General features: G+C 36.0%; 1 protein-coding gene across 5 annotated transcripts in view; it reads left to right on the top strand.

Annotated features, from left to right (window-relative positions):
* The window catches only part of SCLT1 (sodium channel and clathrin linker 1), a 36,000-nt gene that overhangs the window by 463 nt on the left and 14,673 nt on the right, over positions 1 to 20,864 (top strand). For 4 of the 5 annotated variants that reach the window (XR_003530261.1, XM_027659024.1, XM_027659023.1 and 1 more), the window contains exons 2-13: positions 2,279 to 2,340; positions 3,234 to 3,303; positions 4,381 to 4,436; positions 4,804 to 4,936; positions 5,693 to 5,815; positions 8,521 to 8,586; positions 11,044 to 11,114; positions 14,928 to 15,018; positions 15,190 to 15,281; positions 15,927 to 16,104; positions 19,950 to 20,048; positions 20,555 to 20,626. Coding sequence is in view for 4 of the 5 variants with exons in the window: in XM_027659024.1 (XP_027514825.1) it covers positions 2,321 to 2,340; positions 3,234 to 3,303; positions 4,381 to 4,436; positions 4,804 to 4,936; positions 5,693 to 5,815; positions 8,521 to 8,586; positions 11,044 to 11,114; positions 14,928 to 15,018; positions 15,190 to 15,281; positions 15,927 to 16,104; positions 19,950 to 20,048; positions 20,555 to 20,626 (1,071 nt within the window). In the remaining variant the exon portion in view is untranslated. The remainder of the gene's footprint in view (positions 1 to 2,278; positions 2,341 to 3,233; positions 3,304 to 4,380; positions 4,437 to 4,803; positions 4,937 to 5,692; positions 5,816 to 8,520; positions 8,587 to 11,043; positions 11,115 to 14,927; positions 15,019 to 15,189; positions 15,282 to 15,926; positions 16,105 to 19,949; positions 20,049 to 20,554; positions 20,627 to 20,864) is intronic. The other variant, XM_027659027.1, reaches the window with a different exon arrangement.

Here is a 20,864-nt window from a genome sequence, read left to right as displayed (position 1 = left end):
AGAGGTAGAAAAAGCTCTCTTGCTGTTTACTTACGAAATTTGCTTTACAGACTAAAATCAGTATTTTCAGTTACACGATACAATTTTGATAGTTTTAATATTTCTTAACATGACAATCAGACTACACCTTAGCAAAATACTGGCAAAAAGAAGTTGCTTCTGCACAGCTTATATTCCTGTAAGTATGGATTGATGTTTCTCTTATTTCATGAATGTAAAATAAAAGTTCTAAAGCACTGAATGTGTGTAATACACCTAAAAAGAGATTCTCTAAGCAGTACTGTATTTAATGTTTTAGAATAAGTATATGTTGTGTTAAATATGTACCTGTAAAGAAGGTTGTTGGAGTGAAATTCTAGTGTCTGGCACTGATCAGTTTAAAAGTTGGGTTTTACCTGAATGCTTTTTGAAGTATTAGCATCCAAAATTAAAAATAATAGTCCTCCATTATATTACATATTTTTGTGATGCACTGGAACTTTACCAGAATGTATTTAATGATTCAGGGTTGAAGATGAGCTTCTATAAGGGATGTGTAAAATTTACCCCCTTTTGCACCTATGGCCTCTGATGTTTACATACTTTGGCTGGTAAGGGCAGCAACTTTCCCCTTCCTGTTCCTTACATTCTTTTACTGTTACCTCCTTTCTATTGCCTCTATCTTTTTCCTATACCCCCCTTTAGAAGATTAGAACTAGAAAAAGAACCATGGGATATATATCAAGAAAAATAGTCAAGAAGTTGTGTAAATCATTCTTCATTCCCCATTCCAGTTACAAAGGTGTTACTCAGATTCTTACAAAATAGAATAAAATATTTCATTTGGAAGAAACCTACAACTATCACCTAGTTGAACTGCCTGACCAATTCAGGTCTGGCCAAAAGTTAAAGCATGTTCTTTAGTGTAGTGTCCAAATGCCTCTTAAACATTGAGAGTTTTAGGGCCTCAACCTCCTCTCTAGGGAGTTTGTTCCTGTGTTTGGCCACCATCTCAGGAAAGAAGTGCTTCCTAATGTCCAGTCTAAACCTTCCCTGGCGCAGCTTTGAACTGCTCCCAGGCACCCTATCACTGGATACCAGGGAGAAGAGCTCAGCACCTCCCTCTGCATTTCCTCTCCTCAGGAAGGAGTGGAAAGCAGTGAAGTTGCTCTTCAGCCTCCTTTCCTTCAAACTAGACAAACCCAGAATCCAGCTAATTGAATCTGATACACAATGCGATTTGTTGCCCTTAGACCTTGCAAATCATGAAGATATATATGTGTTTGTGTGTTTTCTAGGCAGAAACTTCATTTTTTAGAATTTCTTAAAACAGAAGGAATATGAAAGGAATGGAATTCATTATTATTACAGTCTCTGTAGGCTTTTTCAAATCCTATTTTCTTTTAAACAATTTTGCTAAATAGAAGAATTTTAGAAACATTTTTTTTGCCCTCAAAGCACTATACTGTTAAACATATTTCTGACCGTCAGTCACATTTATGTAATAATGTGTGATGTTGTAACCACGATTCTCAAACTTGGTATTTTTCAAATCCGAGGCCAAATATGGCACTTAGACACTATGAAGCAGATGAGATTTATTTTAAGAGTTATTGCTGAGCAGGTATATGAACTCAGGAATGGAAGTAGTAAGAATTTTTGCAATGAGGTTTTGCAACAAACAACATAGAGCACAGCTCACTTCGACATGACCTGGCCCTGCTTTGGGTCTGTCACACAACTCAAGTTGCTTATTGTTTTTACAAGCAGAAATAGCAGAACAAAACTGTCCTAACAGTGAATTATGGTATTTTTGGTGCATTTTCAAAAGTTTTCCCTGAAAGAACATTTGATTTGTAACTTTTTTATTTTTATAGACTTCTCTTTTCTAATAGATTGGTCTCATGCTGAGGTAACTTTTTGTGCTGGGTACCATAAGCCTGTCTGAAAGTCTGTGCAGAATTTAGGGCATCAGCACATTCCTGGTGCTAAGGTGCATGGAAATGGACTTAGCACTTAGACAAACTTATGATTGTTCTTTTAAGATTGAGGTGGTTCCCCTTCAGATGCAATTATGCTTTATATCAGATAATTCCAGGAAAAAAAATACTATTTTTACATATTTGGCCAGAACACTAGGGGTTTTAAACGTAAACCTGAAAGTGATTCTGTAAGATATTGTGTACAATTACAGTACAGACAGTTTTGGGTTACATGTAAAAGCTTAAAACTACATACAGTTATGTGCAAGTACTAATATGTGAATAATTCCATTAATATGTGAATAATTCCATTACAGAAAAATGCCCTTGGTGGTGATGACCTATTAGGATCCAGGGTGATGGACCAAAGGAACCAAAGGTAACTGATTTCAAGTGATAAGCTGGAGTGCTACAATGGATTTGAATGCTCATAGAAGTGTCAATATCCAGGTAAACTGGGTCTTATGTACAAGTGTTCAAAGGTCTGAGAAATTATGAATGGAGTCTGTAGAGGTGTTACTGTAGCAGTTGTGTTTAGATAGTAGTGTATTTATTCAGGAAATTAAATTACTGACTTTCCTTCCACAATCTTGAACATAAAGGATGAGAGATGAATGAAGGAATTCTCTACTCTGAATCTTAAGATAATAAACAAAAGTTCTGGTAGGATTGCACTGATCCAGGTAACCCAGGTAGCTGCTGTCTGTTGAGGTCAGGTGGATGTTTTTAAAAATGTTTATTTGACAGTCTTACACTAACAGTTGCCCATCAGGAAATGGTTTCATAATCACTGTAATTTCATGTTAGAAAAATAACCGAGCCTTTCTTGTTAGCTTTTAAGGCATTATTACTTTAGACAAATATAGAATTTTCAGAGAATTACTTTCAATTATGAAAATATTAGGAAGGAAAAAGTATAGAAGTAGAATTACAGTATTTTACATTGTCTTATGGGCTACCTTAGTGTTGTATGTGAAAACAGCAATAAAGTCTAGTCTTTTAACATTTGGAATTCTATGTATGAAAGATTAATGTTGTATTAATGGTCCCATGTTCTAGTTCTGTTATACAGAACTCGTGCTGTTAATGATCATAGTTTAAAGGTAGTAATTAAATTTATTCATTAGATTCTGGGGAATGTCAAGCTTGGAACTCAAGAAAAGTGACTGTTCCGTTCTGGTCTCTAGATTAAGAATTCTTTAAAAATAGTTAATTATCAGAATGTTTCAGCATTTACAAAACTTATCCTAAGCATGTTTTTCAACTTTTTAGCTTGTCAGCTCTAGTCACAGAGTATGATAAACACTTGGACGAAATGAAAGAACAGCTGCAGCTTTATCAGGTATGGACATTCCTAACATTTCAGACTGTGTGTTGTTAGTGGTCTTAATATCTAGGCCACTAGTTCTTGTCATGCTCCACAAACCTGCTGGACTGCAGTCTGCCTCAAGCAGATGAATGGAGAGCTTTCTGTGAAAAGATTGGGACATTGTCCAAATTGCAGCAGTTTACTGTTTGGAGAAGCAATGTGGTGAAATGAAACATGCACACATTATTTCTCTAGATGCTCTAATATGGTTGCAGGCATATTTCTGGGTAACATTGAGACAAGGTAGCTGTTTCCCTCTTTCCTTCCAGGTCTGATCTGATGCAGTCCAACTCAGTCCTGCAAGTATGGAATACACCCAGCCTTCTTCATTCCTGTTAATTCTTCAGATTCAAATATTTCTTTAAATGTGTATTATCATGGAGACTGAAGTGGAAGGGAACTGTCCTCCATTCTGTCACAGAAAATGAAACTTTTTAATGCTTTGTAACATGACTGAAAAATGAAGTGATATGTTTAAAACCTGTGGCATACAGAAAGCAATTTTTTACTTGTGATCTACACACAGAAATTATACAGTGCTTTTGGTTTAACACACTGAATTTGTTTGATCTGTCCATCATAAAGATTTTGCAAATAAAGTCTTCAAGCTTGGCTGATTTCAGAAGGCAGCACAAGCAATAAGGTTTTGTTGCACTAGTTAACGGAACAGCCAGTTTGATTAGCGTTAACTGAAGTTTCTCCTCAGTTTCCTAAACTTTTCTCAAATACTTATGGCATGAAAGATGAGAGGTATCCACTGTGCCCCTAAAAGAACTTGAGTTAATTAAAAATCAAACTGTAAGACTGATAAGAATTTCAAAAGGTTAAGATTAATGCCTGAAATAACATCTGAATGCTGAGGTATAATAGGACTTTGCAGCTGTTAAATTTAAGTGGCATCCCTTAAGAAAGAAATTGACTTTAATTTACTGTATTATGCTGAATTAAGTTGTCCATCCTTTACAGTATCACTGAGAAATAAAAGATGAAAGAATTACCAGAGTTTGTGTAACTTAAATGAATGCTTACTCTTGTATGTATTGGTGTCAGGTACAAATGAGCGAGATGAGGCTAAAATTGGAAGAAGTCACCAAGGAAAATGAAAGGTAAATAATTGCACTGCCGTATTACTACTGCTCTTTCTCTTGATTTCTGAACATTTAAAAGCCTTTTTTCTAGAACCTTGAAATCTTTGAAATCTTCAACTACTAAGTAGATTCAGGATCTTAATGTTATAGTCTTAAAATGCTTAATACAGATTACAGCACCAGGTATAGGAGATTTAACCATATCACTAGAAGAACTAGATATGAAACTATTTCAAACTGTCTTTTGTGTTTATAGAATGTAACTTAATAGATTTAAATTTGACTAAGAAGTAATATGTACAGATGGAAGGCACGGTATATTTCAGTTGTTAAAAAAATACCTGTTAAAGAAATACTTTCCTGAACTTAGTTCTTTGAATTTCAGGCTGCATGCAGAGTTGAAAGAGGTTCTTGAGAAGCAACTGGAGGCCTTTCCTTTCATGCATCTGGAAACTGATATTCCTTCAGATGAGGGCATAGTGAAAAACCTTCAAGAACAACTACAACTGGCAAAGCAAGTGTGTGAGATGAAAGATTTATACTGTTTTATTTCTCTTGTTGTGCCTTCACAGATTAGGGAAAACTGCTTTATTTCTTGATTCAGAATTCATTTTTTCAGAGTCCTTGGAAACTGTTTCGAGGCCCTCTTGACATGGAATTTGGAGACCTGAAGGAACTTCTTTGCTAGATTCATAGAAGAATTTTTTAATGTTAATTTGTGCCAGTAATTTTATCTAGTTGACTTGATCTGTATGTTGAATTCATGACGAGCAACTTAATGATATATTTTGTTCAATTCATGTTTTTTTAGTAGTTTGTCAGTTTAATCAAAACCACTATAATGTCCTATGAGGAGGCCAAGTATATGTGAGATATAGAAAATAATATTTAAATCTGAAAATACAATCAAATTTTGTTCAGCTTATTACAATGATCTACCAATCCGGTTGTGTATGATTAAGTTGAAGTTAATTTAATAGCTGAATTTGGTATTTGAATATTATCTATACTGTAGGCCTACCTTAAAACCTGTGAAAGTTTGAGTTCTTCAAAAAAAAAACCAGAGAACTTGTGATTCACTTGTAAGTGGAATTTGAAATTCTAAGCATGTTTTCCTGCATCTGAATTTACTCTGTGTATTTAAAATGTGAGCAGAAAAAAGTATAGGTAGTGGCATTTCTTCAAAATAGGAGTTCTCTCTTTTCAGAGAATGATAGATGAAGATAAATATGCTATAATAGAAGATTTTTACAAGGTATTGTTCTGTAACTTAGGAAAAAGAACAAGCAGTTGAGCTCTGGCAGACGTTGTTACAGGAACACGATCGACTTCAGCAGCAGTACCAGGAACGCCTGACTGAAACGCAGATTCACGTAACTGAAAGGAAAAGGCAGAATGTAATTTTCATTTATATTTTTGTTAATTTTGGTATGTCTTCCTATACTGTACAGATTCTGGATCTATGTGTAGTCAAACTGAAGTGGGTAGGTTCTGACAGTACTTTTATGATTTGGTGATTAAAATTATTAGAGACGCGTCTGCCTGAATTAAGGTACAAATGAGACCAGATGCCCAAGTCAGTAGTATGGGTTTTATTTAATGGTAAATGTGAGACAGAGAGATAGAAAGAAATAGGAAAAGGAGCTGGGGGAAGAAAGAAAATGACAGAGATTAAAATAGAAAATGTATCACTGCTCCATGTAAACTGTTGGTGTCCTATCGGTCCGGTTCTTATGGTCTTCTTGGTGGTGAGGGTCCCACAAAACATAGAGTCCAGTGGATTAATATATGTTCAGGAGATGCTAGGTACCTCCCCTGGGGGTGGGGGGGAAGCTTTGCAATCTCTTGCAACAGGCTCTGAGTTTGTTGCCTCACTTGGATCATATGCAGTCCTTTAGTGGTGGAGGGCCTCAGGAATGAGTTGCAGGGGGGCTTTGGGGATCTGATAGTTTATGACCTCTTCTCAGCTGCCTCTCACATGAATGTCCCGTGTGTACGTGATTTTCTCCAGGGCAGGGGGTGGGAGTTACTCCTTTGGTTTGATGTGGAGAGATTTAAGAAAGCACCATCACACACCCAAAACCCTTCTCCTCCACCAGCTCCTGGGCCTTGTTTATTTCTCCTCAGACCTGAGATGATTAGACAGTAGTCTTACCTCAAATCCCCAGTCACAGTCCAGTCAGGTTTTAGTGGTCTCAAACAGGCAGTTGCTTCTTTGTTTGACAAAAGTCTTTCTGTGATTTTGAAAATGCTTAAGACATTACTGACCTTTCAGTCTATCATGAGTACTGTTAACTATTTTCCATAATAGTCATTTAAAGTTGAGTGGTCAGATGTGGTCACTGATTCATCAACTAGATGCACTATTACGATTGGAAAAGTTCTTTATTCCAAAAACATGGGCAGAAACCTTGGGGAATGCACTGAGTCTGAGTACATATGTATGTATATGTATACATGCACAAGATATGCATGTGCACATAAATAATTATGTATTTGAACTGCATGGTCGGAAATCTTTAGTAGAGTAAAACATCTGAAAAAGTTTCCAGAGATTTCTGAAGTCTCAAGTGAAAGTCTTGCATCTGTTCTCCTGTGTTTGAATAGTGGGAAAAGTAGTTTCCATTCCCTGTTGTTATTCAATAAGGAAGCATTTGTAAATAGATGAAAAATGAAGTTGACCAGTATTTGTCTAATGTTAGCTTGTTTCTCTTCTGCTGTGTCTGGGGAAGGCCTTTCAGGAAATCTTAGAAAAGCTCTTCTGCTCTGACGAGCTATATAAAGATGCTCAGTGTGTGAAGAACTAATAGAAACTTTATGCCTGTATGTACCTTGCTACATGTATTTCTATGTCTGTAAAGAGAAGCCACAAATTTTTAGTATTTCCTTTCTATTTTCAAGTGCACTTGATTTAAGGGCACAGTTACCTCAGAAATATTTTTTTACAGCTTTTGGGTTTTTTTTCACATTAAGTTCACCTTAGCAGTGTGATCTTTTCTGAGAAACTGAATAAATATCCATATAGCTATTGAGCTCTGTCAAGTTTCATAATTATTTCAGGGAATGAGGACTCTTATCTTTGTGTAGTTCCAGATTTCTGCTCTTATTTCTTCTATTAAGTTATTTCTTGTGTTGTATTGTTAGTTACTGGTAACCCACACAGTAGATTGTAGAGATCCATTGGTAGCTGTTGAAGGGTTTACGGCTGTCAGATTCCACTTTTCCCTGGTAACTAAATTTTTGGTGGATTTTAATGCCATTGGAACAAGAGTGAGGTTATTCTTAAATGCTATTGGTCACCCAGCGAAAACACTTTTTAGTTAAACAAACTTTTATTTTAGGGTTGCTTTTATAAAATAGCTGTCAGAGGTAAATAGAAATAGTTAAGACCAACTAGAATTAGAACTGACAAAAAGCAAAGAGAGGATATCATAAGGATTGGATACAGTAGGCAAATGAGTTGCAGGAATAGGGTTCTGGCATATACTTGACCTTGAGACTGTTAGATGAATGCAGCACAATTAATAGATATTTCAGCTCAGGGACTTCAGTCCTTTCTATGCTCTAAAGGCACTTCGCATGCTGCAGATGATTTTTCTGTGTTACGTTAGTTTTCCTAGGATGACAGATTTCACATTCAGGGACTCAAGCTTAATTGAGCCATTTTTTCCATGGACTCAAGACATCCTATATGGCAAAAAGCAAATTAAACACGTCTGTACAAGCGTTTTTTTAATTAATGGGTACATGTCTGTTATTGTGCTTAGCAAAAATGCTTGTAGTAGCATCATAGTTTGTGTGGCTCTTTATAGGCACTGCTCATGTGTGCTTTCATATTTTGAGAGTAAGTGCGTTATGAGTTTTGGAAGGAGACAATTTGTAACTGAGTGACAATTAGATACATTGTTGAGTAGTATATCTAATTTTCTGAATTATGAGGTCAACAGCTAAAAGCAATCTAATTAAAATCTACAAAGGCATACTGAATTTCCTGCTACATGTAGAGTTTTTTTGAAAATATTTTCAGTTGACTATGAAATTTTCTAGTTATTTACTTTTTATTATTATGATGACTATAAGAAGCTTTGAATTCTTGTTTTAGGATCAACTGACTAGCTTTCAGCAGTTGACTCGGCAACTACACAAAGTCAATGAGAAAATAGAGTTGGTAAGTAAAACCTTCTGAACAGTAATTTTTTTTTCCTCGGAGTATAAAACAAAAGCAAAAAGGCCTTCATAAATATCTGGTTGAAAAAGAAATTGTGCCACTGAAATTTGCAAACTTCTCCAGGGACCAGACAAAAATCAATTAGTGATGGTTTTATTCCTAAACTCCAAACACCACGTCAATGTAGTTGAGAGGTTAGCTTTTAATATATGCGAGCTCTTTCTTCTAGAATTCAGTGGTAAGCTTATACTCAGAATTATAGTATGTGGTTAGTGTACTTCAATGACATATTAAAACCATCTTCACAAAGGAAAAATTTATTTAAATGATGTCTTCTCTCATATGCGGCCTCTACCACATGTTTATCCATTCCTGTTTTGGTACTGTTGACTTCAGAGTCTTTGTCATTGACATTTTTGCACATTTTTCTGAGCTCTAATAATCTTCCAGTGCTTTTTCCACAGCCTTAGACTGTGAGACTTCTTAGTTGCTAAGATTTAACCTAGGACTTCCAGAATTGACAGTTTTAGTATTGTAGAAAAATTGAGGTGAAAGATGGACTGAAGCTTTTGACTGAACAGCTTTGTCTTCAAAAGACATGATTCTTTTGTGATTTTTTTTTTTAATGTTTGTTTTGAATATTGGCAGTGCAAAAAGACTCCTGACTTACTCTTAACAGTCTAGTCTCTTTTGTCTTTATCAACGAGACTTTTTTCCCTCACTTATGACCTCATGTTAAAATGTAAGCTTGTTTCTTTGGTGTGAAACATTGTAGGTAGGAAGGAAAGATTACTGCAAGCTTTGTCATGATGCCTCTGTTACTGAAAACTTGTATATTGCCTCTTTTTCCTTTCTCTGTGTTCTGTGTTTCCTTTCTTCTGTTTTGTGTTCTGTTGAGAGCGAGTCAAGTCTCTGAATGTTATTTGACAATGTTTTTAATATACCTAATCATTCTTCTTGCTGACGTCTGAATTGTTTCCAATTGTGCCATCGTTCTTCAGCTGTGGTGCTGGAAACAGTACACTACTCCAAAAGAGGAAGTTTTGCCTTATGTAGTCAGTGATTTTTTCAAAATTAACTGTTGTCTAAAGATAGATACCTTAGAGTTACTGGGGGGTTGCTGTCTGAAAACAGTCTCAAATAAATACAATTATGTGCTCTAAAGCAGTTTTGCTGAGGATTTGGAAATTACAAGCAAATCAGTAGTAGGTACCTTAAAAAACCAGACTCACTGTATGCTTAAAATCATAGAGTTGGAAAGAAATGATGTTGAGAGAAAACAGCTAAACTAAAGAGTTAAACTAATTGAAAGAGATGAAACAGACAATATTTAAGACAAAGGGAATCTGTTTGTTGGTATTATCCAATAACATTTGACACCATCTGTTACGGGATAAAGCAGGATGCCCTTTTTTTCAGCTAACAAACTGAAAAATAGAAAGTGAAGAGACAGAGTAATTAATCAGGTTTTTTATTATGATAAACCAGCTGTGTTTCCTAGATGTGCTCAGGTTGGAGCTGTTCGATATATTTATGTGTGTTCTAGAAATGAGATTCAGTATTAAGGCAACAGCATTCACTGCTGATGTTAAAATATTTAGAGTAGTGAAAACTGAAGTAAACTGCAGAAATTTGTAGAAAGATCTCGTGATGTTGATTATCTGATGTAATTTTATCAGACATTTTATCGGTATCATAAAACCAAAGTAATGCATGTGGGCAAGAGGGGCTTTCACTTTGGGTATTTCATGATGGTCTTGAAATTAACTTACCATTCAGAACAGGTATTTTAGAAGTAGGAAATGTTTGAAAACAATTCTTAGGAACAGTCAAAAAAGCAAGAAGAATATTAGCAATTAATAGGAGAGGGGAGGAAAAGGAGAATATTGTGCGTTTTGAATGCTGCCTGCTGTTACGGTCATCTTTAATATCTCAATGTAAGATATATGTAAGCTCTAGAAAAGGCTAGTAGGGTAACAAAAATATGAAATTATTCTCAAATGGGAAGACAGTTGAAGGAGAATGACACCTCCAGCACTCTGGCTTGCATAGAAAAGAATGAAGGAGGAGCAATTGCTCATTGTTCCTTGTCCCTAAAACACAGGAATTTTTTGCAGCATTTGTGGTCTGCTGTGGTACTAAGTGTCACAAGGGATTCTAGGCACCTAAACTACATGGAAGTGCAGATGACAGGTCTGAGCTACTACAGTTTTTGTCTCGTGAAGTTGTTCTATTACTAAAATATGGACAAAGAAGGGAAGGAACATCACTCTGCTTTTGCCTTTCTAAAATACTCTACATAAATCTTGGTACTTGAAGACGAGCCATAGTGTTATATAGACCTTATTGGCTATTTTTATTATATAATATTCTGTAAAAATGTCCTGTAAAAATTCTGAATACATAACGTTTTCAATACTAAAAGGAACATGTTACAAATATTTCCTTATTTTGCAGACCAATCAACAGTTTCTGAGAACCGTGACAGAACAGAATGTGGAACTAGAGCAGCTACGACAAAAACTGAGGTATAAACCAGGCAATTAAAAACATATTAAATATCTTTTCTATAGCTTTTCCTAGCCTGCTGCTCTATCATGGGCCTTGTTTGTACTGCTAATTTCATTCTAATAGTTACAATGGTTCCAGTTAATGCCTCTGAAGCTTGTTAGACATGTGTGCATCATTAGTGTTAGGGTAATGCATTTCCAGTTAGTGTTGTTTGGTTCAGCTTTTCCCTGAGATGTTCAAGATTTAACCTTTGATTTAAAAGGAACAAAGTGTCAGTATCATAGCACAGTTGACTCTGAAGATAGGTTTTCATTACAATACAGTTTGCTCAAAATCCAATTACATGGTTGCTCATTACAGTTCCGAAATCTGAACGTTCAAACAAGCTTCAAGTTTTAATGCTTTTAGTAAAATTTGCATTAATTTATCAGTAAAGAGCTCTAAACCATACATTCTATGGAAGTTAGAGGTAAGAATACTGTTAATTGCATTCCTGGAGTATATCAAGGAAAATGTGGAACAATATCTGTGACACAGTTTCATGATTATTTGTGTTTACAGCCAAAATCTATTCAATGCTAGTTTACTATGTCTGTTCTCTCTTTAAATTAGTGATGTTTGAGGTCAACATCCAAATTTAACTTCAGTACAGTTGATTTGTGGACTGAAAATAAAAAAAGAAATGGAGTCATTATCCAATGATTTATTTTCTTTTATAGCAGTACTTAAAGTGTTAAATAAGCTTTTTAAAATGAAATTTTCAGTTTATAAACTTAAAATGTATAATGTACTTAAACTTTGTTTTAAACATTGTTTATTTTTATGTTTTCTTTGTACAATACCTTTAGGACCAGAATCTGGTTACAAATGCTGATTTACTTCAGTCACTGAAGATGAGTTTTTATGCGGGATTTACTTCTTACTTCTTAGCACCTCTCATTTTTGTTATCCAGGATTTTTCCACGGAAAAACTATTTTCCAGAGTAGTATGTTTTGAAGAAGGAAAATGCTGTGATAAGCAATCCAAGATTAATGGGGTATACAGTGTATCCAGTAAAATAATATGTTTCCAAACTCAATCATCACTTGCAATTTGTTTGTGTGTGTCACTGTTTAATTCTTCAAGGGAATGAACGCTATTGCCATGCCTCTATTTTTTTAAATTTCTTTCCTTGCAGAACATACAAATACTGTTTTGGTATCTAATTAATCTATAAATCTTTGGTCTTGCATTGATATGCTTACATTGACTCATGTAATTAGTGAGAACAAAAGAATTAGCATTCACTGAACCCATTTTAGACATCTAGTAAATTCTATCAAGATTTAGTTTATTTATGCATTTTTACCACTCAATGGTTTTGATCAAAAAAAAAACCAGCAAAAAACCAACAACCAAAACCAAACCAACAAAAACTTTAAAATCATTCAGGTTATGGTTGAGCAGTTGAGTGTTTTTGTCAGAATTACTGATAATCATGATTTCCTTTGGTCTCACATCTGTTTCATTTTTTAAAGGGAGACCCTTTTTAAGTTCGATCCTTGGACTTACCTGAAATTCTTTAATGATACCTCTTTGATCAAATAATTTGGAATAGGGCATGACAACCAAAATGGCCAAACTCTTTGATTCACAGTTATGAAAACACAGAAGGATTTGTAAGACTGTCTATTCTACTCTCTAGCAGAAAGTAGAAGGGAGAAGTGTATGTTTTTTGCTTATACTACAGCTTCAGGAAGAAGGTATATTATAAGGTGACTTACTGAAAGCTGGTGGATTATCTTGCTCTGAACTTCTATTCCCGCATGCCCAAATATGTACGTGTATTTTTTGATTAGTTGCTGTTTTATAACTAGTGAAATTGTGAGTTAATTTAGCCTTTCATTTAAACATCCACAGGGCTGGATTAGTCATTGTCCTCATTTCAGAATGTTAGGTTTCTGATTTAGTATGTTCCAGGTGGGCAAGACTGCTCAACACATTTGTCTTGAGTGTTTTCGTAACTGTTTAGTTTGTCTGGTGATGATCATGAGCAACCTTTGAAATTGTTACTTCCCAATAGTATTTTCAGTTTGGGTAAAGAGGCTCCCAGATGAACTTCGCGTCTCTAATTACAGGCGCTGATTACGCTATATTCCTCTCAGATCAGCTAAAAGTCCTTGCAACCCTAAAAACAGTACTATGTCTTACTCCCAGAGTTAATGACAGCAGCTCTACCTACCCCTAAAGTAAGTGCTGCAGTGGTTCTCCAAGAAGACTGGAATATTTTCACTGGTTGCTTCTCTAACGTGAAGTTACATAGACATAGGTCACATGGATTATGTAGCATCTAGCACAGACAATTCTAATCCTTTGGGATGTTTTTAATAGATTTACATGATTTATGGTGATTGAGTAGTAAGTCTGGAATGGAAAAAGAGATTTAAAAAAAACCAACTTGTGTATTAGAGAATTAAGGTTTGACTTAGGTTTGTGTAGTCTAGACAAAACACACAAACTAAGAAACTTGGCATTACTAGGGCATATATCCATATTTCAGAATCTTAAAGCTTGTAAACAGAGATAACTTGCCACGATTATGTTAAAGATGCATTGTACAGTAAAGAATAAAAGCTGCATCTTTGAAATCAATTTGTTGCCTGTAAAATTTACACCTCTGCATTTGATCTGAATCTGAATTTGGTCATTAAAATGCATTTTTAATACTTACGCAGTTCTCATTTTTATGGCCTTTTTATGTTTTTCTTATTTTTCCCTTCTTATGCTGCCTTTTGAGTTTTTATTTTGTTTTACAACACCTTTTAAATATTTTGGGGGAAGCAATTTAATGACCTCCTGAATTTAACAGTACTTTTTGTAGGAGAAAGATAAGTGATTCAGGTGGAGTAAGATCAAAGTTTTGAACTGCAATGAAGACCTGTGTTTGGGAATAATGTTTTTATTGTATTTTTTTCTCTTTAAAAAAATTTAACTTTCCCAGTTAATTAGGCTGAAATAAAGCATTCACTCTAAAATTGCTTGGATTATGTATACTTTGCTTAAGGTTTTCATGTAGGTATAATATGCTTATCTTTTATGCTGTTAATTAAAAAAATTTATAAGAAATTCTTGCTTGAAGTTGATTGTTAAGAGTATTAAGTAGTTTTCTAGCTTGTTTCATGACTTTTAATGCTCCAGTTTGCGTTAACTTTATCAACGGTCAGTCACTGGTCTTTAGATTTAGCCTAATATGCAGCCTGAATAATTGGGTTACACTTAAGGTGAAGGGCAAGTCAGAGGAGTAGGAGGATTGCTGATTTCAATAGGCTTTTGTACTGAGGATGAAGAACCACTACTCATCATGAACTTGATTCATTAACTGGTTTATTTTTTTCCTCTTTCAGCTCGTAAAAACTATTCAAATTACAAAGCACATAATTTAAATTCTTTAGAAGTGTTTAATGATTTTTTTTTAATTCCTAGTCCTATTACATTAAAAAGTCAAATCTAATTCTGTGAAAGAGTTCTCTGTTAGGTATCTGTGGTTAATTATACTTAAGCTTTTGAATAACCTAAAGTTTTTGATTGGCTAGTCCTTCCAAATATTTAATCAATGCATACACCTTCCTTTTAAGCTGACTTTGAGAATTCATTTCCACAAGACTTTGGAATTTAGTATTCCTCTCTTACTGTACCACATAGTAAGAAGGAACAGTATTATTTTCATAATACTGTTCTTCTGCCCTGTAAGAACAGTATTATGAAATCTGACTGCCCTTCACAGCTATTTCAACAAAGTTGTAATGGAGCCATTTTTTTCCTCTATAATAATTGTTTTCTTTATATACAGGCAAGCCAAAATAGATGGGCAGGCAACAAATGCTAAGCTTGAGGAAATGACCAAACTGAGAGAGAAGCTTCACAGCCAATTGGAGAGAAAGGTATTCTAGAGAAAGGAATAATTTCTGTTGCAAGTGAATGGCCAGTCAGTTTCTGAATGCTGATGTTAAATTATTTGCAAGTTGTTATTTAGTTTGTTTTATGTGAGTATATCTTTATTTTGTTTAGGGAAGCTCAGATCCTGTCATGGAGAATACATTTATTCTTTCTAGGAAGAAGACATGATATCTGCTCGGGAAAGAGAAACGGCATCTGACAAACGCTTGCAGCAAATGCAATCTAGTTTAAAACAATTAGAAACCAGGTAAAGATAACTCATTGGGTGTTACTAACAGGATACTTGCAAAAATTATGCCTTGATTCTGCAAAAAGAGAGTGGTTGTTTTATGACAAACACGTTAGAAGGTAACAAAGCACTGCTCCTTGCAAAGGCAGCCTGAGTGTTGCTAAAGTGCTCGCTGTGGATATTTAGAGCTGTGCTCTTCATTGAACCAGCAGCACTTGTGAACTTCGAGATTTTTTTGAGGATCACTGTGAGGCTCTCTTGCCCTTTCTCATGCTTACTGGCACAATCATAATTAAACAATAGGAATTTCTGAGCTGTTGTTTTTTTCTTCTAATAGTCTAGCTGCAACTTTGTTGCCCACATCAAATGATTCCGTTTCCTCCACAGAGGAAAACTTTATTTCTTTTGGGGCTCTTCTATTCTGGTTTAATATAGAACATTTTCAGAGATGTATCCCAGGATAGCAACTTTCTTCTGAGATTAGATATCTGAGTTAACTCTTTTAATTCTGTTTCTTTCTAGGACTTGATTAATATCAAACTCAAAAACAATGCAGTTTGGGTAGCTCATGAATAGATGCTTCCTATTAGTTCAGTCTGAATGGATTAGTGTCTTAATTAGCCATGTTATTGTTAAATGAGTAAAATTACTACTGTCTTGTAGATTACTTGTTACTGTCCAAGATGCTGAACAGCTGAGAACAGAAAGAGCAGTCCTGGAGGAACAAATCAGAGAGCTTCAGGCCAAGGCTGCTAATCTAGAGAGTGAGAAGTATGATGCTGTTGTAAAAGTCCAAGACTGCATACAGCTCTTGGAAGAAGCTAACTTGGAAAAAAGTCAGGTAAGTCATTGGATAAAGGTATTTCTTAGAAATTAGAATACTTTCATCACTTACAGTTGTGAAGAGCCTGATTGCATATTCTCACAGGCATATACACATGCACGAGCTGGCTTCTTTTATGTCTGTTGTACTAAAATTAGTAACGCATAGATAGCAAACTGGAATATGACATTACTTAGGCTTGTCATAGAGTATAAATTTCAAACAATATGTTGAGTACCTGGATAAATGTGATCTAAGTGATAATACTGTACCTGAACATGAATTTTCCAAAATTTTTGACAGAGCTTCTTATCACATACATACTAACAAATTCTGCTGTCAGACTGAAAAGGAAGGTTCTGTTATGAATTTATCACTTAAAAATGGTTAGGAAAGAACAGCTAAACTAAAGGGACTTTTTTGTTCTATGAGGGACATAAGGCACCAAGAGAGAGACCTGTGTTCAGAAAAAGTGACTGAGTAATGAGTGGGTAAAGTCTGCAGTCAGGAAAAATTTGAAAATATGTTTATTAGTCTATTATAAAATGGCAGAAAAAATTCAAACATACCATATTGGCTGCTGAGTTTAGTCTTACCAGTCAAAAACCGATTTAGGAGATAGTGTGGATCTCTCTTAAGAACACATTCGCGCAATCCTCAGTGGTGCTCGATACAATTAATAGGATGTTCATAATGGGAGTTTAAAAAAAAAAAAAGCCTTTAAACATAATGCCCCTTCATGTGCAGTTTAGATCAGCCCATTTCAGACAAGACATAGGAAAACTAGGAAAGTGCAGGAGGAGTCAACAAAGAAATCTAGATATGTGGAAAGGCCTTAAAAGAAATTTTTATATGCAATGTGTGATTAAACTGTCATAGGTTGATGTGTATACCAGAAGTATAGATATGAAAACAGTAACATGCACAACAGGGGGATCCACCAAAACTTCCTAAAGTACAGGACCTAATCCAGCAAGTCTTGATAAGCCTGTGATCAAAAAAAATTAGACCCCCTATTTTCACAATTCTTAACTTTCCTAAAGTATCTGCTCTTTGCCCCTTTAGAAAATAGGATATAGGGCTTGGTAAACTCTTGTCTAATATGGGCTCTTTGTGTTTTAATGCTAAGCTTCAGTTCCAGTCAGACTTTTGGAAAATTGTGTTTGGTTCCGAGGCAGAACTTTAATGCCCATCCAGAGATTGTAGCCATCAGTAGGTGAAACCCAGTTTAGTTAATGTCTGTGGGAATAAGCGGAGGATCTTAGAACTGATTCTGTTTTGGCTTAACAGTTCAACACTGTTGAGCAGTTAAAAAGATAAACACTTCCTTTTAGCCTGGAGTTGCTCTTCAAACTCAGAGACAAAACAAAGCAGACAATTCTTAATTTAGTGCTCTGGCTAAAACATCCTGAATTTTTCAAACTGGGAAGTCTGTTAATGAACAAGATAAAAAAAATGCACATAGCTGTGAACGCTTTGTGTTATAAACTGTTTTCTTCCTGCTCTGTTAGGGGTTGTCTTAGGTTAAAGACAATGTTACTGAGGAGGTGGGACCTTCAATGGGAGGTTCTACATCCCATCCATTAAAAATAATGGGACTTACAAGGAAGGAGTATAAACAAAGTAACAAATTTTACTAAAAAAAAGGGGCAAAACCAAAATTAAACAACAAACACACAATAATAAAGAATATCACCCAGAAAATCACTCTGTCCACTTCCGTGTTGCTGAGCCAACAAAGCAGTTCCACGTGGCCCTTGCAGCGCTGTCACACAGAAAGCAACAACAACGGCAACAGCGGCGGCCGGGAGAGCTCCGACATGCAGCGCCGGTGCTGGAGCGGTCGGGAGCGGAGGGCGCAGAGCGGGCAGGGACCAGTGGGAAGTCCAGAACGACAGGAGGCGGGGGAGCCCCTGTGGGAAATATCCCTCTCTTTAAATTTAGAAGGACGGCAATAAACTTAGGGAACAAAAACAAAGCAGAATTTATTCAACGCGTTGGGTCTTTCTCGCACCGCGTTTCCGGGGGAAAAGACACCTTCGGTTTAAATTCCATACATTTTATAGTTTCACAAAATCCCCCCCTTTTCAGATAAGTTTTAATGTATTCATTTTTACCTAAAAAGGTTTCTTTTCTCTGAAAAGGGGCCTTCCCTTTATCCCAATTAGCTGCAAGCCATCCCCTGTCAAAGGTGATGGATCTTTCTTTGTTCTTAGCCCGAAGAGAAGAAGAACCTCGTGTACAAAATGGCCCTAAAAGATTTAATTTTTAAGAATTCTTTCATTTCCTTTATCCCGTCAAAAGAGACCATGATATCCAAGTTCAGGTCTTGGAACTTGGATATCTTACAACTTCACGATACGCCTATTTATAAAAAAAACCCGTATTTTTAATTCTCATACCCCGGTGGGCACAGTGAACCGGCGGAAGCCTGTAGTTGTAGCAGGTGGGGGGAGGAAGGGGGCGGCAGCGGCTGCCGTCCCGGCGTGGAGAAGCGGGCTGCAACAGGCCGGCTGGAGACTGCGGCAAAAGCTGGTGCGAGTCGCGTGGGGGCAGCCCCTCAGGAGCAAGCGAGACAGCGGTGGACTGGCAGGATACTGGCGTGGAGGAGAGAGATGGTCTGGGTCGGACAGGCAGCGGCTTCTTGTCAAGTAACTGAGCAGGAAACAAAGAGGCAGTCCCCATGCCAGCAGCGAGTGGGTTTTATCCCCCACAAACTCCCATGCCACTTCACGCGATAACCGCCTCTTCAGCAGGTGTGCCGTGGCTGTGTGGGCAGGCCGCGGTGTTATCAGCGGGTGCCCTCTAATGGTGATATGGGAAAGTTACAAGAGAATCTAAAACCGTAGCAGACGTTGAGGTACAAATTGTAATAATGCTGCTTCTGTTAACATTAAAAAGCACAAAAAGCTAAGCTTATAAAAGGACATCAGAAGAATTTTAAGAGTAGTTTGAGCAATAAAGAGCAAAGTTGAATTATATAGGATCAGTAAAGGAGATTATGACCAATGAAATGGCATGTTATTGCCTGAAGTGAGTAACCTTCTGCAGGCTTAGCTTGTTTCATCCATTAGGGACTTTTTTATGTCTTTCTCCCTTTGTGCATATACACATTGTCTGTGTGTCACCTAGGATTCTTGATAGGTGACATAAAAAATCCTATATTCTGTAATCTTTTCAGACCAGTATCTTGTGTTATACTGTAACATCAGTAACTTTCTTGCATCCCTCAGAGGAAGCGTTCCTTGCTACACTTTTTTTCTGTAATTCTCCCAATTTTTTTTTATGCTGAAGAGCTGTTTCGTTCACTGCATCCAACATGAAAGGGTCTGCATACCTGTTCCTTAGTTACCTATACATTTTTATTCCTTTACTTTTAGTTTTCTCGGAGATGAGTAGTATATGAACCATAAAAAATGCTTAACTTTATGTAGGAGTGTATGTGTGTATACAGGTATTCAGTTTCCTAATAGAAACCTTTTGCATGCATCATTGTTGGCATGTTTTTATTACAGATACTGGCATGAGATAGAACACTGGAAAGTAGCTTTGCCATTTGCTCTGAGTTCCTGTGTTTGTTTCTGTGTAAATTCCATGCTCAACCAAAATCTGCAAGTCCCAATAAAAAAAGGCACCTACTGATACTAACTCTTAGTGTGATTCTGATTTACAAGAATGTGCATTTAGTGCAACATGTTTTCACTGTTCTTATTTTCTTGTTGAGTCTCAGTGTAAAGTAAAAGTGTAAAGTAAAAAGGAGAAAAAGTGTCTTTTGATCAGTGACTATATGTGGTTTCTTCTCTCTGTGCTAGGTACTGTGTCGCATTAAAATATCAGTCATATTTGTTATTTTTTTTATAAAGGCACTCTTTGGGGAGAAACGAAAGGAAGAGGAGATCAAAAAAATGAAAGATGAAATGTCTCAACTTGCAGAAGATACTGCTGCAAGAATTAGAAAGGCAGTAAGTTACGATGTTTAGAATGGGAAGATTTTTTGGTTTTCCTGAGGGTGAAAAGCTCTTACTGGTGCATGGTCATCATGAGCAGTTCTCTTAAAAATGTTTTGATAATATAAGTGACAAGGCAGCATGCTGATAGTACATACTCTTCAGCTTTGTTGTCTAGATACGTATTCCTCTGAACTAAGTGGTATTCTTAAATCTCTCAAGAACCAAAGCTGTTGATGTCTGTGCAGACACTGGCGTAGACAAGGCTGCACTGTGAAGATGTAAAGAATGATACTTGTGGTGTCTTCATGTGTGCTTTTTTTTCTCAACACTCTCAATTAAAGTAGTATTGATAATAATAATTCTTCTAACATTTCTGTCATAAGATTTGTCAGTTACTGCAGTCCCAGATATTTTCATGCATGCACCACATATAGGCTATATATGTGTATATAAAAAAGCAAGATGGAAAACTAGTTTGTGGGACTAATTTTTTAGTTTTACTTTGTTTTTACTCACAGGTAAACACTGCAAAGAAGCAATGTAATGTGCAGGTTTCTCGGCTAACAGAAGAAATTTCAGCTCTTCAGATGGTAAGGAATTGACTGATAAAAACACTTTTGATAGCAAAATATTTGAGACTTCTAGTTATTGCTAATCAAATAAAATACTATATTCCAGTAAAAGAAAGCCTACTAACATGATTAATGAGTAACTGTGTAGGACAATACGATATTACTATAGAGCACAATGCATCCTGTATGTTCCCAGACATTAGTTCACAAACATTTTGTCAATGAGATCTGTACTCTAGAAAATATTTTCTCTGTG

This window comes from Corapipo altera, unplaced genomic scaffold, assembly GCF_003945725.1.
Source record: "Corapipo altera isolate COAL_440 unplaced genomic scaffold, ASM394572v1 255, whole genome shotgun sequence".
NCBI lineage: Eukaryota > Metazoa > Chordata > Aves > Passeriformes > Pipridae > Corapipo > Corapipo altera.
Note: the sequence above shows the minus strand (reverse complement) of the source record. Positions and strands in the feature narration are given on the sequence as shown.